This window comes from Podarcis erhardii, assembly GCF_964252035.2.
Source record: "Podarcis erhardii genome assembly, chromosome: 13".
NCBI lineage: Eukaryota > Metazoa > Chordata > Lepidosauria > Squamata > Lacertidae > Podarcis > Podarcis erhardii.
This window is the reverse complement of record NC_138502.1, coordinates 38,790,965-38,807,712: the sequence shown is the minus strand read 5'-3', so window position 1 is coordinate 38,807,712 and position 16,748 is coordinate 38,790,965. Positions and strand designations below refer to the sequence as shown.

The window sequence follows — 16,748 nt, the reverse complement described above, 5'->3', positions numbered from 1 at the left end:
GAGCCATGGAAAGAAAAGAAGGGAAGTCGTTGATATCTTAAGGATGTAAAATGAGTATTTGAAATTGTAAAACAGAAAATTTAACAAAAATTATATATACAAGGAACACCTGGTGGCAACAACAGCAGGACAGCAAACCACCAGGAGATAAATATGATCAGCGAGGGAAGACTCAACTTCATCATGCATTGACTGAGTTTCAGATGCTTAGTCCCACTCGCTCGCCTCAGAGATTCTCAGCGGGCTGTGCTACCAGAGAACAACAGAATTGTAGAGTTGGGAGGAATCTTTTTACCCAACATGGGGCTTCAACACATGACCCTGAAATTAAGAGTCCCAAAGATGAAGGCAGGGAATGCCGCCTGAATAATCCTGGGTACCCATTTGCAACGCCTGTTCCCGATAGCACACCTGAGCGAAATTGCACCACACAAATATTTCATAGGCAGCTTTGGCGAGGGAGCCTTGCATGGCTATAAAGCAGAATATAAGTACGGTGGGACGTTTTCAAAGTACGTTTCAAAGTACATTTTCAAACATAGTCTGTTCCAGAAGACGATTCGAGCTCTGAAACATTCAAAAACCAAAAACTCTCTTCTTTCTTTTGAAAATTGCTTTAAACATCAACAAACGAAAAACCAAAAGATAATATAAATTACAAAAAGTAAATAGATTTGTTAGAGCACATCTTCTGTTATGACTTCCAGTCGCCCCCTCAAGAGTCCTGGGTTACTTTTATGCAACACACTTTTCGTTATCGCTCCAATCATATCCCATATCATTGATTTTATAAGATTTTCTAGGTTTCTACAGGGGTCCTTCTAAGCCTGCCAGAGAATTTACATTTTTACAATGCTCTTTAAGATATTTTCTGTAGATGCCCCACTCTCTAATAAACGTTTGGTCTTTATTATCCCTAATTCTTCCTGTTATCTTTGCTACTTCTGAAAATTCTAATAATTATGCCTGCCAGTCCACTTTGGTCGGGAGAGAGTCTCCTTTCCCAATTTTGGCTACTAAGATTCTTTCTGCCACTGTTGCATATAGGAAACCCAAAACTCAACAGCTGGCATCTAGCTGTAGGCCTCAGGATCCTGCACTCAGCAGAAGCTGCATGTTCGACTTCCAAGGCGCGTTCAAAAACCACAGCATTTACTTCTGGATTTACGGCGTCCGAAAACCAAAACATTCATCAACAGAGACGTTCGAAAACCGAGGTACCACTGTAATGTGACTCGCAATCGTAGGGCGACAGGCAGCCACAAAGATTAGTGGCTTGCCTTGCTGAGAATGAACGGGCGCACAAAACAAAAAAGGCTAAACTTGGCTAGCTCACTTCTCTCTCGCATAGACAGGATGAGCTTTTGGCAGCGACGATGGGGCTCCGATCAGCAAGGAAGCTGGCAACTCTAAACAAGACCTTCAAGACTGGGATTCCCAGCCACTGGAGCCAGCCAAGACAGAGAGAGAAAAGGGCTTTTTCATCTCAGGCACGTGCCAAAAAGGAAGAAGAAAATGAGGTGAGACTCATCTTTTTGCATTTCTCTCCCAAAAGGACTTGGATTGCAGACAAGTATTGGGTTGTTTGGAACATGCTCAGCAGCCATGTGATCCAACAAAGTCTTTGGGTTGTTAGTTTTTTTATATAAAAAACCTCAAGGAGGCATCAGCACCTTACCAATTGCAGCAGATCTTGGAGAATGCTGAAGACCTATCTATCTTACTTCAGTATTGATTTAAGATCTTCCTCTACACCTGAGGCTAAGGGACAATAATAGCGGTCTCAGCAGCCGAGTCTCGACAACTGTAAGCCAAGCAAGTCCCCACACCCAAGATTAATAGTGGGATAGGAGAGCTGAGAATAATGCAAATATATTTCACATCTGGCAACCCATGTCACCCTTTGCTTTCAGATAGTACAGGGTTTCCCAACCTTGGGTCTCCAGCTGTTTTTGGACTACAGGTCCCATCATCCCTCACCACTGGTCTTGCCAGCTAGGGATGATGGGAGTTGTAGTCCAAAAACAGCTGGAGACCCAAGGTTGGGAAACACGGAGATAGTACATGGGTAAAGGTAAAGGGTAAAGGGACCCCTGACCACCAACTCTGGGGTTGCGGCGCTCATCTCGCTTTATTGGCTGAGGGAGCCGGCATACAGCTTCCAGGTCAGGTGGCCAGCATGACTAAGCCGCTTCTGGCGAACCAGAGCAGCGCACGGAAACGCCATTTTCCTTCCCGCCGGGAAGGTGTTTTCGAACTGCTAGGTTGGCAGGAGCAGGGACCGAGCAACAGGAGCTCACCTTCTGATCGGCAAGTCCTAGGCTCTGTGGTTTAACCCACAGCACCACTCGCGTCCCAGTACATGGGTAGATATCTAGTACTTATCTAGTACATGGGTAGATAAGTATAAAAAGCCCAGGGCACAAATTTTCATGGCCTTCTAACAGCTATGGTGGCTCATTTACCAGAAGCAGTGTATTTAAATGACCTCAGCCCAGTATACCTGAAGGAGCGTCTCCACCCCCATAGTTCAGCCCGGATATTGAGGTCCACCTCAGGGCCTTCTGGCGGTTCCCTCACTGCCAGAAATGAAGTTACAGGGAACCAGGCAGAGGACATTCTTGGTAGTGGCGCCAGTCCTGTGGAACGCCCTCCCATCAGACGTCAAGGAAATAAACAACTATCTGACTTTTAGAAGACATCTGAAGGCAGCCCTGTTTAGGGAAGTTTTTAATGTTTGATGTTTTATTGTGTTTTTAATATTCTGCTGGGAGCTTCCCAGAGTGGCTGGGGAAACCCAGCCAGATGGACGGGCTAATAATAATAATAATATTAATAATTTAGTGTTATACTGTGAAAGTGTATACTTGATTCTGACCAAACCAAGTCCCCTGATGTATATTTTAAAATGTAAATCATTTCCATGTAGCTCCTGGGCCAGTGGCTTCCTGTGTGTTCTATGGGGCAAGGGCATTCTGAGCCCCCACCAGCCCCCTGTGGCTAGCAAAGGGGAGGAAGGGACAGTCATGAAAATTACAGAAGGGAATTCCTATTCTGCTACACAGCAAGACAGGCATCCCCAAATTCAGCCCTCCAGATGTTTTGGGACTACAACTCCCATCACCCCTAGCTAACATGACCAGTGGTCAGGGATGATGGGAATTGTAGTCCCAAAACATCTGGAGGGCCAAGTTTGGGGATGCCTGCAGTAAGATGTGGGGGACAGGAGTGGGGGAGCATTTTAATGCACGTAGGATAGCATCTTAAAAAGCAGAGACATCACCTTGCCAACAAAGGTCCGTATAGTTAAAGCTATGGGTTTCCCAGTAGCGATGTATGGAAGTGAGAGCTGGACCATAAAGAAGGCTGATCACTGAAGAATTGATGCTTTTGAATTATGGTACTGGAGGAGACTCTTGAGAGTCCCATGGACTGCAAGAAGATCAAACCTTTCCATTCTGAAAGAAATCAGCCCTGAGTGCTCACTGGAAGGACAGATCCTGAAGCTGAGGCTCCAATACTTTGGCCACCTCATGAGAAGAGAAGACTCCCTGGAAAGACCCTGATGTTGGGAAAGATGGAGGGCACAAGGAGAAGGGGATGACAGAGGACAAGATGGTTGGACAGTGTTCTCGAAGCTACCAGCATAAGTTTGACCAAACTGTGGGAGGCAGTGGAAGACAGGAGTGCCTGGCGTGCTCTGGTCCATGGGGTCACGAAGAGTCGGACACGACTAAACGACTAAACAACAACAAAAGGATAGCAAACAAACAAAACCCTAAAAACCTTGGCTATCTCTGGTCCACCCCGATCATCGATGGTGAGGAACCCTTCATGGACTCAAGCCCACATTTTCTCTTGGCCGAACTTTGGGGCCGTAGAACGGTCAAGAGAAAATTGGGTGTGTGGCCACACCAACCAAATACCACATTTCATCCTCAGTTGGGTTGCTGGGGGTTTTTTGGGTGGGGAAGGTACCATTAAATGGCAGTAAATTGATGATTAGCTTACACAGTCTACTGGGAGGAATCTATTGGGATTTCCTGCCTCAAGCTCTAAAATCTATTGGTTTGACTCATTTCTGTCTCACACAAACTCTGATAGCGGAAGACAGGGCTTTCAGAAACGTCAATGCCCTGATGGAAAAGGAGAGTAAGCCAACATAGGTGTCAGGGTCGGCTTGGGACATCAATTCACTCATCCCTCCTTGCACAGAGACAAACAGGACAGAAGGCCGGGGAAGCAGTTCATTCTCAGCCTCTTCTGCTACCCACGGCATAAGACGGGGTGCAAAACCTGCAGCCCTGGACTACATTTCCCAGAATCCCTGGCCACAGGTGGGACTCATGGGAGTTAAGAGTGCAATAACATCTTGTTGGCCACATGTTTTCCATCCCTGGCATAAGAGATGTCAAGTGAGTGTAGGAGGGACAGAAAATGATCCCCACTTTCTGCTTATTTCAACAACAACGCTTATGCAGACTTTTGTTCCTCAAATGCTGAAAGTGCATCCCATAAATTATCTCAGTCGTTCAACGGACAACCCTGCAAGGCAGTCCTATCACCCAGACAGTTTTTAGGGAAAGAACTGCATAAATTAAATGCAAGGCCAGCCACTGTTAGCCACAGTAGCTCAGATGACCTCTTTCCAAACACAGCTTGAGTTGACACACTACAGTACCTCCTGGGCACAAAGAAGCTGCTGAAACAGAGGGGAAACCAGGACTGTGTAGGAACTCCATGATTTCCTTGCTTACAGCACAATCCTACCCATGTCTACTCAGAAGCAAGTCCAGATGGATGACAGCTAACAGAAGGTTGAATCCTGACAAGACAGAAGTACTGTTTTTGGGGGACAGGAGGCAGGTGGGTGTGGAGGACTCCCTGGTCCTGAATGGGGTAACTGTGCCCCTGAAGAACCAGGTGCGGAGCCTGGCAGTCATTTTGGACTCACAGCTGTCCATGGAGGCGCAGGTCAATTCTGTGTCCAGGGCAGCTGTTTATCTGGTACACAGGCTGAGACCCTAACTGCCCGTGGACTGTCTCGCCAGAGTGGTACATGCTCTAGTTATCTCTCGCTTGGACTACTGCAATGCGCTCTACGTGGTGCTACCTTTGAAGGTGACCCGGAAACTACAACTAATCCAGAATGTGGCAGCTAGACTGGTGACTGGGAGTAGCCTTGAAAGACCTACACTGGCTCCCAGTACGTTTCCGAGCACAATTCAAAGTGTTGGTGCTGACCTTTAAAGCCCTAAAAGGCCTCAGTCCAGTATACCTGAAGGAGCGTCTCCACCCCCATCGTTCTGCCCAGACACTGAGGTCCTCGCTGCAAGAAGCCAAGTTACAGGGAACCAGGCAGAGGGCCTTCTCAGTAGTGGCGCCCTCCCTGTGGAACACCCTCCCACCAGATGTCAAAGAGAAAAACAACTAGCAGACTTTTAGAAGACATCTGAAGGCAGCCCTGTTTAGGGAAGTTTTTAATGTGTGACATTTTAATGTATTTTTAATCTTTGTTGGAAGCCGCCCAGAGTGGCTGGGGAAACCCAGCCAGATGGGCGGGGTATAAATAATAAATTATTATAATTATTACTATCCAATTCAATGGGGCTTGCTGCCAGCTGAATGGGGTTAGGACTGCAGCCTTACGAGCTGTCCATTCTGTAGCAGTTCTGATGGGTCTCTGAGCTGAAGAAGACCACCTGGAATCACAACTTTTGGATCTGGAAGCTCTTCCCCCTATAATTCCATATGTTTGGGGAGTGGTCAGGATGGTGCCAGGTGGAAGAGGCTCTTGCTTATCACTTCACAGGATCCGGGCTGAACATTAGCACTGGAAACAAATGCTCTTGACCACAAGTTCTTGAGATGCCACCTAGCTTTTGTCGGCAAGGCACCACAAATGCTGCAGAAATCTTCCTACAAACTCCAGTGCTTGAGAACTCTTTCTTCAGCTCTTAGTTTTGGGAGAAGGCTGCCTTAAGGAGGGAATGGGGGGTGGCAAGCCATTCCACACACCTACCCCCCAAAAGCAAGATGATGGCAAGTCCTTTGGTCAGTTGTCATATGATTGATTCCCTTGCTGGTGAATCGGCAGCTTAAAGTCACTACAGTGGTACCTTGATTCCCAAGCGGCTTAGCTTCAAAACAAATCGGCTCCCAAATGCCTCAAACCTGGAAGCGAGTGTTCTGGTTCGCGAACGCTTTTCAGAAGCCGAACGTCCGACGCGGCTTCCGATTGGCTGCAGGAAGCTCCTGCAGCCAATCGGAAGCCACGCTTTGGTTTTCAAACAGTTCCAGGAATCAAATGGACTCCTGGAACGGATTAAATTTGACAACCAAGGTACCACTGTACAAGGGAGCTAGATTTGCTTCAAGGGACACCCACTGCTGATCCCTGCCCCTAAACCCAAAGAAAGAGAGAGAGATTCAATTCAACCCCCCCCCCTTCCTGGTTTTGTGCTACTTATTGTCTAGATCTTCTTATTGCCTACCCAAGAGAACTGAGTACAGTGGTACCTCGGGATAAGAACTTAATTCGTTCCAGAGGCCCGTTCTTAACCTGAAACTGTTCTTAACCTGAAGCACCACTTTAGCTAATGGGGCCTCGCACTGCCGCTGTGCCGCCGCCACCACACAATTTCTGTTCTCATCCTGAAGCAAAGTTCTTAACCCGAGGTACTATTTTTGAGTTAGTGGAGTCTGTAACCTGAAGCGTCTCTAACCTGAAGTGTCTGTAACACGAGGTACCACGGTAACATCTTTGGTTACAAAACTATGTCTATGGAGGTCCTAAGATGGAGAGGGTTACTGAAGATATACATTGGTGGGTTTCCTCTGCAAAGACCTTCCTCTTGCAGTTGAATAATAGATGCCGAGTCTCTAGCGTGTGCCTGGCTTGGAAACAACCCAACTGTGCTCCTCACACCCCTCCTTTGTTTGCAAAGGCAGGTTCTGGGGGGCCACTGACTGCCTCAGACCTTTCCAAAGTGCCTCCGTACTGTTTAATATTATCTACAAAGTGCAAATTATTAAGACATTTTATATACAGTAAACTGCCTGTTCTCAAACACACACACACAAGATCACACCCTTGGCTAATCAACGACTTTCAGCACTGCCTTCAATTCCACAGTAACAGCTGCCAATGTGCTCAAAGCGTTATAAACCATAGAACGGAATCGTAGAACTGTAGAGTCGGTGGGACCCCGAGGGTCATCCAGCCCAACCCCCCTGAAATGCAGGAATCTTTTGCCCAGCTTGGGGCTTGAACCCACAACCCTAAGATTATGAGTCTCCTGCTCTGCTGACTCTCTGTGTGTGCACAAGAGAGAGAGAGAAGACCAACCCTTTTGGCAACAGTAAGAGCTCTTTAAGAAGAGGAGACAGTCAAGGCAACGGTGAGATGGAACTAATCAACTTTAAGCAACCATGTGCACATGTTTCTCAACTCAGAGGGTTGGATGAAACCCCAGAATTAACACACAACCGAGCTCCCTCTTCCCGCAAGGAAATATTCCACCGGGGCACACAAGCTCCACTTCTCCCCAAAGAAGTCAGCCTTCACAAGTGTGCATGCAAAAGCAGGAGGCCAGCTAGAGGCGTAACTCCCAAACATGTCCCCAAAGCTAAGATCTACAGATCTCACACCCTCCGTCCTCCCTACAGCTGCATAGCTCCTGAAAGGATGCACAAAACGCAAACTAGTTTCTTAACTGCAGGTACAGATGCAGCTACAGTTGCTGAAACCCTGTGGTTCTGTCCCATCGGAAGGGGCGTCTGAGAACATCCTATATGAGCCAAAAATCTGCAATCAGCCAACTCGGAGCAAGGCCCTAAGGGCACTGCAACCATCAGTGGCTTTCGAGGAGGAGGGAATTGGTTTGGGGGAACATCCGAGGCTGTTCTGGCTACTTCACATCAGTTTAGCACCAGCTGTTTGCAGAACCTAGTTTTTTTATCCCCCTTAGGGTGTCTGTTGTAGACTGCAGACTAGCCTCGGGAAATACTGGAAAAGACCACTTGAACTCACTGGGGAGACTGGGAGGGGCTACACAAGGACACCTGCAGATGAATGAATCCGAAGCAGTCTCCACCCTCACATGCCTCTAACTTGGGTGAGATTCATCCCCACCATCAAGGCAGGTGTGAATCTACTTAAAATCATTTCCAGCTGTGCTCATTTTGACCCTTCTACCAATGCTTTTGTACTTCCAATTTGCAGGCTGAGGTTGCTTCCTTCAGAGAAACCATGGCACCCCAAAGTATTCAGCAAAAGGAAATAAATAATAATAATAATAGTAATATTAATAATGGTGGAGCAGGAATTATCGGCTCCTTACCAAGTAATACCAGCCCTTTAAAACAGAAAAGGAAGAGGAAAAACCTTCCCATTTCACAGCAATAGGCACTGAAGAGAGTGGGGAAATTTATCTTTGAACCTCTCTTTAACCACACAGATTGCAAGTATGACTGCACCCCTTGCTAGATTAGTTTTCCATTTTGGGGTGTGTTAAGAGAACCCCCAGCTGGTTGACGTCTTTAGGGTGAAATGAAGGCATGATGGGTTTATGGAAGGGGGGGAGAGAAGAGGAGGAGGAAGAAGACCAGACAGACACTTACCAGTACGTGGGTGAATCGTTCTTCCAGTTCCCCAGAACTGGGCATAGGTTGCTTGGGGGGCGCTGGCTGCTTGGGGGGCAGGGGTGAGGAGGCCGTGGGCTGGCTTTTAATCTCCTTTGCCGGAGACATCTCCATGCTGCTAGCTGCATTGCCCATCCTCAGACTGTACTCTTACACACACACACACACACAAATCTAAAGCACTACAAAATTAAAATATCCAGGATATTTTTTTCCTCCTCGGAGGAAGAGAAGAAAAATGTCAGGGGGAATAAAAAACAAAAAATACCCCAGCAACTTTCCCCACGTCTGCCAAATCGGAGGAGGAAGGCAAAGGGGTGGAGGAGGAGGACTTGCTCCAGGAACTCCCAACACGTGTGAATGTGCGATTCTTCCGATGCATCAGGTCAACACAGTCAGTTGTCCATGCCTCTCTTTTCCCCCCTTTTCTTTTTTTGCTCCTGCCGCGGCCTAATTCCAGGAAGCAGCTGGAAGTGATGGAGGGGTCGCCAGCACAAGGTGACTTCTCAACGCCTGTCCTCTGGGGCCGGGGCCACCACCATGATGGGCAGGCAGCTTCGCCTGGCTGGTACCCAGCTCGCCTCTAGTGCATTTGCAGCGAGCCCCGTTTCCTAAAAGGACATCCCCATCTTGTCTCCGATTGCCACGCTGCTCTTCAGAGAAGTCCGCCGCCGCCGCCGCCGCTGCTGCTGCTAAACTTCCCCCTCTCCTCCACCCAAAAAAAGAAAAGAAAAAGAGGAAGAACCAAAAGCAGCAGCGGTTGCACAGGAAATCGGGCTGCAGGTGCCTTGAATGCAAGAACGCGAGCACAGGTCGAGGCGGAACTTTTGCTGCAGCGCGTTGCTTTTTTTGGAGGGGGGATTTTGCAACCCAGGAGGTGCAATCTCTCTTGCTCTCCTGCCAGCATGCAAGCTCGCTCTCTCTCAATTTGGCGAAGAGCAGCAGCAGCAAAAGGCGGCGGCGGCGGCAGCAGCAGCAGCAGCTGCAGGAGGAGGAGGAGAACCGCACGGTTTTTGCAAAGGCAGCGAAGATGGGTAGATCGCCAAAGCTGGGGGGAAAGAGGAGGCGGAGGCGGCAGGAGGAGAGGAAAACGCAGCGGCTCGCCCATGCCCAATTGCAGTAGCCATGGCCTGAGGGAGAGAGGCGAGGAGGGCGACGCGGGAGGCGAAGGAAATAGCAGAGTCACCTGCTAGCTGGAGAAATGAGGAGCGGCGGCGGGTTAGGATTGGGAGCGCCAGGCCGGCGGAGCGAGCGCTTTCTGGGTCTCAAAGCCCCCGGCTTTCGGTTTCGCGCTGCCATGGCTACTTCATCGGGGGAAAAGGGGGGCTCGATTTCCCAAACGATTTCTAGATCTATGGGCGGTCATCTGTCATGGATGCTGGGGCTGAGATTCCTGCATTGCAGCGGGTTGGACTAGATGACCCTTGGTGCCCCTTCCAACTCTAGGAGTCATCACCTTGCCAACAAAGGTCGGTGTAGTTAAAGCTATGGTTTTCCCAGTAGGGATGTATGGAAGTGAGAGCTGGACCATAAAGAAGGCTGATCGCCAAAGAATTGATGCTTTTGAATTCTGGTGCTGGAGGAGACTCTTGAGAGTCCCATGGACTGCAAGAAGATCAAACCTCTCCATTCTGAAGGAAATCAGCCCTGAGTGCTCACTGGAAGGACAGATCCTGAAGCTGAGGCTCCAATACTTTGGCCACCTCATGAGAAGAGAAGACTCCCTGGAAAAGACCCTGATGTTGGGAAAGATGGAGGGCACAAGGAGAAGGGGACGACAGAGGACGAGATGGTTGGGTAGTGTTCTTGAGGCTACCAGCATGAGTCTGACCAAACTGCGTGAGGCAGTGGAAGACAGGAGTGCCTGGCGTGCTCTGGTCCATGGGGTCAGGAAGAGTCGGACACGACTAAACAACAACAAAATGTGATTTTCTAGGTTGCTTAGGAGCACTTAGATATTACAGTTTGGCACAGGGAGGGATCCGGAATCGGGTTCTGCCAGGATCGAGCCCTGGTGGTGGGGGGAACGAGGGAGGCGCAGCAATGCAATTTTCAGCTCTAATCGTTCTCTTTCCGGGTGCGTGGGGAATCGCGTGGGATTTAGGGGAAGAGAGGGCCGCATGTCCCCCAAAACCTCTCAATGAATGGAATAGAGAGCCGCACCGACATTTGGAGGATGCGCGGTCGCTTCCTTGGTCCTGCGACCCCCTTCCCGCCCCAAATCGTCACCCCACGCCTTCAGCGTCCAGGTAATGCACCACGACGGCTCCTTCATTTGACCGGCTCCTCCTCACCCATCCTGAAGTTGGGAGAGGCACGGAATCGAGATCGGAGGCTGGTTTCCAGGAAAAGGGAGAAGAAGCCGACATTAAGAGCAGTGGCGTAGCGTGGGGGGTGCAGGGGGGGCCGGCCGCACCGGGCGCAACATCTGGGGGTTAGGGCAAATCCACGGGTTAGGGGGCGCAAATCCACGGGTTAGGGGGCGCAAATTACTTGCCTTGCCCCGGGTGCTGACAACCCACGCTACGCCACTGGTTAAGAGGTGTTGCCAAACCGATTTGTATCGGGAGCAGCTGGCGCATCTGCTGAAGTCCACCAGGCGAGCCGAGCTCCCTCTCGTGGCTGCTGGGAGGGATCTCTCTCTTTTTAACCAAACTGGAAACAAGCTTCTGAGTCACACAGGAGTCTTCTTCTGAAAAGAGATTTCGACTAAGCATCAGGAAAAAAAACTTTCTGTTCAACAAAAGATCGGAGGTTGTGGACTCTCCTTCCTTGGAGGCTTTTAAGCAGTTTGGATGGCCATCTGTCATGGATGCTTGAGCTGAGATTCCTGCATTGCAGGGGGGTTGGACTAGATGACCCTTGGTGCCCCTTCCAACTCAGCCTTACAAATTTCCAAGCACTAAAGTTTGCCTTTGTTATGCTAACGCGTGGTCTGCCAAACTTGGGTCTCCAGCTGTTCTTGGACTACAGTTCCCATCATCCTTGAGCACTGGTCTTGCTAGCTAGGGATGATGGGAGTTGTAGTCTAAAAACAGCTGGAACCCCTGCACTAACGCTTGTTTGCCAGAGAACAAAAGCCCCAAGAGGAGAGGGGTTGTTTGGTCGCTCGGAGTCTTGCTGGCCAGATTAGAGGCATAGCCCTCCAGTTGCTTTCAGACTACAACTCCCATCAACAACATAGGCCATGCCTCTGATACTGATGGGAGCTGGAGTCCACATGGGGAGCCGCAAATTCCCCAGCCACGATTAAATAAACCCTGTTTATTTTACAGTCATACCTCGGGTTACAGACGCTTTGGGTTGTGCGATTTCGGGTTGCGCACCACATCAAACCCATAAGTACGGGAACTGCTTGCTTCCGGGTTTCAGTGCTTGTGCATGCGCAGAAGTGCTAAATCACGTTTTGCGCATGTGCAGAAGCACTGAATCGCGACCCGCGCAGGCGCGGGGCTGCGGGTTGCGAATGTGCTTCCCGTGCAGATCACGTTCGCAACCCGAGTGTCCACTGTACTTTGATAGATCCTGTTCTGATGAATCCTGGATTGTAAGGGGACGGGTAGTACTTCTGGTGGGGGGACACGCCATGCTCCTTTTGGGGTAGTTTGCCCACCTTTGGTCCCCACCTTGCACTCAGCATGCGACAGCAGCCACACCCCAGAAAAACAGCCTCAGCAGGATGGCTAAACTGGGTAGCCAGTGGGTCTCAAAACCCTCAGTGATACTTGCCCTGCATGCAAAGACAGGCTGCAGCAGATTGAATGGACCAGTTGTGGGTCCAGCGGTCAAGAAGGTGGTTTCTGCACATGTTTTGTAGAGGAAGGTGAGGGGCAGATGGGGCTCATCGACCCAGGAAGGTAGCCCATCTAGGAGAAGGAAGACTCTGATCCTAAACCTCCGCTGCCTTGCAGGATATCTTCAGGAGAAAAGGAGTAAACCCCACACAAATCCGGACTGGAGTCCCTAAGACGGTTGAATGGCGCCTTGTACTCCTGCATCCAAGCTGGTGCCAAATGTATTGAAGGTGATGGACTACATGGAACTGGCGGAAATGACTGGCAGAATCCGAGACCAGGGAGAAGAGTCGGTGGAAGAAGATTGGAAGAAATTTAAAGTTTACTTACAGAAACATTGCAAAATTAAGGAATGTTAGAAGGATGCTGGAATGAAGTTAGGTGGTTTTAGCAGAAATGTTATAAAAGACTAAGTAAAAATGGATTGTTAATTGGTGAAAGAAGAGAATGTAAAATTACAGTATATTAAGATAAACTATTAGGATAAAAACAAAGATGGAAAGGATTTGCTGAAATATCTAACTGAACTAGAATACAAAAAGGGAGGTGTGAGGAGGTCAAGGAAACAAGCAAGTGAAAGATAAGTTATGGGAAGGTTTGATTTGTTGTTGTTTTTAATTGTTTGTATTTTTCTGGGGTTTTTTTCTTTTTTCTTTTTTCCCTTTGTAACCTTTAAAATTTGAATAAATATTATTTTTTAAAAAAACTAATGTATTGAAGGGGCATGTATAATGGGGAATGGGTGAAGCCTGAACAGCACCCTCATGACTCCTTTTCAAGGTTAACTAGATCCCCTTAAGAAGAGTACAGTATAGAAATGCACAGCAATATTTCACTGCAGCTCCCACTTAATAAATTTCTCGCCGTTATGGCTGCGGTGATTGACAGTGCTTGGGATTTCACTTTATCTCACAAAGGAACTTACAGCAGCACACATTGTTTGTTGCTTCCCTGGGGGATGATTAAGAAACAGCCAAAGTGAAAGCAGCTTAATGCCTTCTGAAAACTTTCTGATGTTAGGAAGGTAGAAGAATAAGGCTTCAATATTATATGAAGCTCTTTGATCAGGAGAAATGGGGGGCAAGGACTAGAATTGTGGCAAATATAATTGCAAATTATGGGAACTACTGTATGTGCATTGGCATAATCTGTACAGGTAGCAGAATCCAATATTTGATATAAAATTGCAGGCTACCTTGTTGTTGTTGTTTAGTTGTTTAGTCGTGTCCGACTCTTCGTGACCCCATGGACCAGAGCACGCCAGGCACTCCTGTCTTCCACTCCCTCCCGCAGCTTGGTCAAACTCATGCTGGTAGCTTTGAGAACACTGTCCATCCATCTCCTCCTCTGTCGTCCCCTTCTCCTTGTGCCCTCCATCTTTCCCAACACCAGGGTCTTTTCCAGGGAGTCTTCTCTTCTCATGAGGTGGCCAAAGTATTGGAGCCTCAGCTTCAGGATCTGTCCTTCCAGTGAGCACTCAGGGCTGATTTCCTTAAGAATGGAGAGGTTTGATCTTCTTGCAGTCCATGGGACTCTCAAGAGTCTCCTCCAGCAACATAATTCAAAAGCATCAATTCTTCGGCGATCAGCCTTCTTTATAGCTTTAACTATACGGACCTTTGATGGCAAAGTGATGTCAATACATGTTTATTTTCATTTTTTTAGTGTAAATACATTCATTCCTTGGTATGTTTCTGGAACAACGAAACACCAGGTAATTGAAGATGCTTTTCGCCCATCACCGTGCAACATGCAATTCCGTAACTGATGGCATTTCTACAGCTGCTAAAAGAGAAGAATGGCTTTGGCTCTCACAACTGTGGCTTCCAGGGCCAAACCCTTGTTACAAAACAATTCTACTGTTTTGTCTTGTATAGTACTAGTAAAGCTGCAGAGTGAGAACACTACAATTACAATTTTTCCTTGGGATGTGGTGGTGGTGAGGGGTGTGTGTGTGTGTGTGTACACACAAAGCAGTTCAGGATTTTTCCACGGTCGTGGAAGGATCAGATATAAAGGAGAGAGAGAGCAGAGTGGCATGTCTCCCACATATGGATGACTCTGCAGCCCAAAACTCTGAATAGTTTTGTGTAGATGTTGTTAGCAGCATAGAGGGCAAGATGAAATCCTGCACAACCCACAGAGATTCCCACCTTCCCACACTGTCTCCTGGTAATGTAAAGGTAAAGGGACCCCTGACCATTAGGTCCAGTCGTGGCCGACTCTGGGGTTGTGGCACTCATCTCGCTTTATTGGCGGAGGGAGCCGGTGTACAGCTTCCGGGTCATGTGGCCAGCATGACTAAGCCGCTTTTGGCGAACCAGAGCAGCACACGGAAACACCGTTTACCTTCCCGTTGGAGCGGTACCTATTTATCTACTTGTACTTTGATGTGCTTTCGAACTGCTAGGTTGGCAGGAGCAGGGACCGAGCAACGGGAGCTCACCCCATTGTGGGGATTCAAACCGCCGACCTTCTGATCAGCAAGTCCTAGGCTCTGTGGTTTAACCCACAGCGCCACCCGTGTCCCTGTCTCCTGGTAAAAAGGTAAAGGTACCCCTGCCCGTACGGGCCAGTCGTGTCCGACTCTAGGGTTGTGCACCCATCTCACTTAAGAGGCCGGGGGACAGCGCTGTCCGGAGACACTTCCGGGTCACGTGGCCAGCGTGACGAAGCTGCTCTGGCGAGCCAGCACCAGCGCAGCACACGGAAACGCCGTTTACCTTCCCGCTATAACGCGGTACCTATTTATCTACTTGCACTTAGGGGTGCTTTCGAACTGCTAGGTGGGCAGGAGCTGGGACCGAAAGACGGGAGCTCACCCCGCCGCGGGGATTCGAACCGCTGACCATGCAATTGGCAAGTCCTAGACACTGAGGTTTTACCCACAGCGCCACCCACGTCCCTTTTTGTCTCCTGGTACAAGACATCTATTAGGGCAAGCACATCCAACAGGTAGAAGCTAAACAACTTGGGCTCCCCTAAAAAAAGCCCTGCGCTCCTTCTCCCTAAAAAAAGCTGCCAGCTTTTAACTCTGTGAGTAGATCGCAGTCTCTTGGGAGTTGGCCACCCCTGTAGTAGGGCAACCAAGAAAGTTTCCTGAACCCAGACTGGAATGGATCTAAAGGTTTTCTATCCAGAATCTTCACTGGCACCTACTCACTTCCCTTGCCCAAAAAGAAAATATTTGACACATGGCGCTGGGTGACAGCTGTTCAAATCGGAGGGATCCAGTTATTCTACAACCCACCCCAATGATGGGGTATAGGAACAATACCCTCTGTAGGAAAAGCACTTCCCACTTCACTAACTTTTAAGCCCAACTGAGGCAATTTTGCAAGTCAAGACAGGCGAGGGACAAACAAAAAGTTACGCCTTTGCACTTCTCCAAGAATTCAGTCCATGCCATCAGGCTGAAAAATATCCCATAAAATCTGATTAGAAGACTCCATATTGTTTTCCATTACTGCCACCGAATAACCTAGAGTCCAAGTCAGGGTGATTATATGCAAAGTGTGTCACAAATTGGTCGCAGCGGACTTCCAAAGACTCCATTGCCAAGGGTCAAGCTGGAACAGATCCTTCACAACATGGAAAAGCTCCAAAGGATGGCACCAAGCAGATTTAATGTTGCCGGAAAGGCAAGCTTTCATTCCCTCTGTCGCCACCACAGACTAGACACAAAATGGGCCCTAAGCTACGCTTAATCATACTCGTTTTCAGTTTTTCTCTAGTCGTTTTGCTGTTTCAGTGCTCCTAGAGCCTCCGTAAACTAGGGAGCTCTCTGATCTTTAGCACTCATAGCATGGCTTGCAGCGCTCTCAAGCACTTTCTTATTAAAGCAGGGATTTTCAGGAAGATAAATTACAGGCAACTTGCAACTTGTGCGCATTTAACTTGTGTGCATTCAGCTTTATGCACTTGGTAAAAAATTGTTTATTTTTTTTTAAAGGGAGCAGAAAGAGGGCGGGCACCCAAGGGGAGAAACTTCGGCAATCCCACCCACCATTGCAGTCAAAGTGTTTCGACTACACAATTTTGGTTTGATACGCAATCCCCGCATCGTAACCCCTGCGTAAAGAGTCTCGCCTATATATACACATTGCCATGTTTTCCTGCATTCGTGCAGAATATGCAATCCGGGATACAGATCTGTGCCACAACTAAGTTGCAAATTTGGGGGGTGGGGTGGCGTGGAGGCAGTAGCAGCTGGGCAGGGGAGTCCAAAAATCACAGGAAAAGGAATCAAATTCTTCTTCTTCTGCGATCACTTGTAGCTGAGTAAGATTGTCTTCCATAAACACAGTTTTA

At 48.4% G+C, this 16,748-nt stretch overlaps 1 protein-coding gene across 7 annotated transcripts in view; it reads right to left on the bottom strand.

Moving 5' to 3' along the window:
* FMNL1 (formin like 1) overlaps positions 1-10,124 on the bottom strand; it is a 123,415-nt gene extending 113,291 nt beyond the window's left edge. For 3 of the 7 annotated variants that reach the window (XM_081837635.1, XM_081837636.1, XM_081837637.1), the window contains exon 1: positions 8,623-10,120. In XM_081837635.1, the coding sequence (XP_081693761.1) occupies positions 8,623-8,778 (156 nt within the window). In that variant the 5' untranslated portion in view covers positions 8,779-10,120. Of the gene's footprint in view, positions 1-8,622 lie in introns of all 7 variants that reach the window. The other 4 variants (XM_081837633.1, XM_081837632.1, XM_081837638.1 and 1 more) reach the window with 4 other exon arrangements.
* Between the last annotated feature and the right edge of the window lie 6,624 nt (positions 10,125-16,748).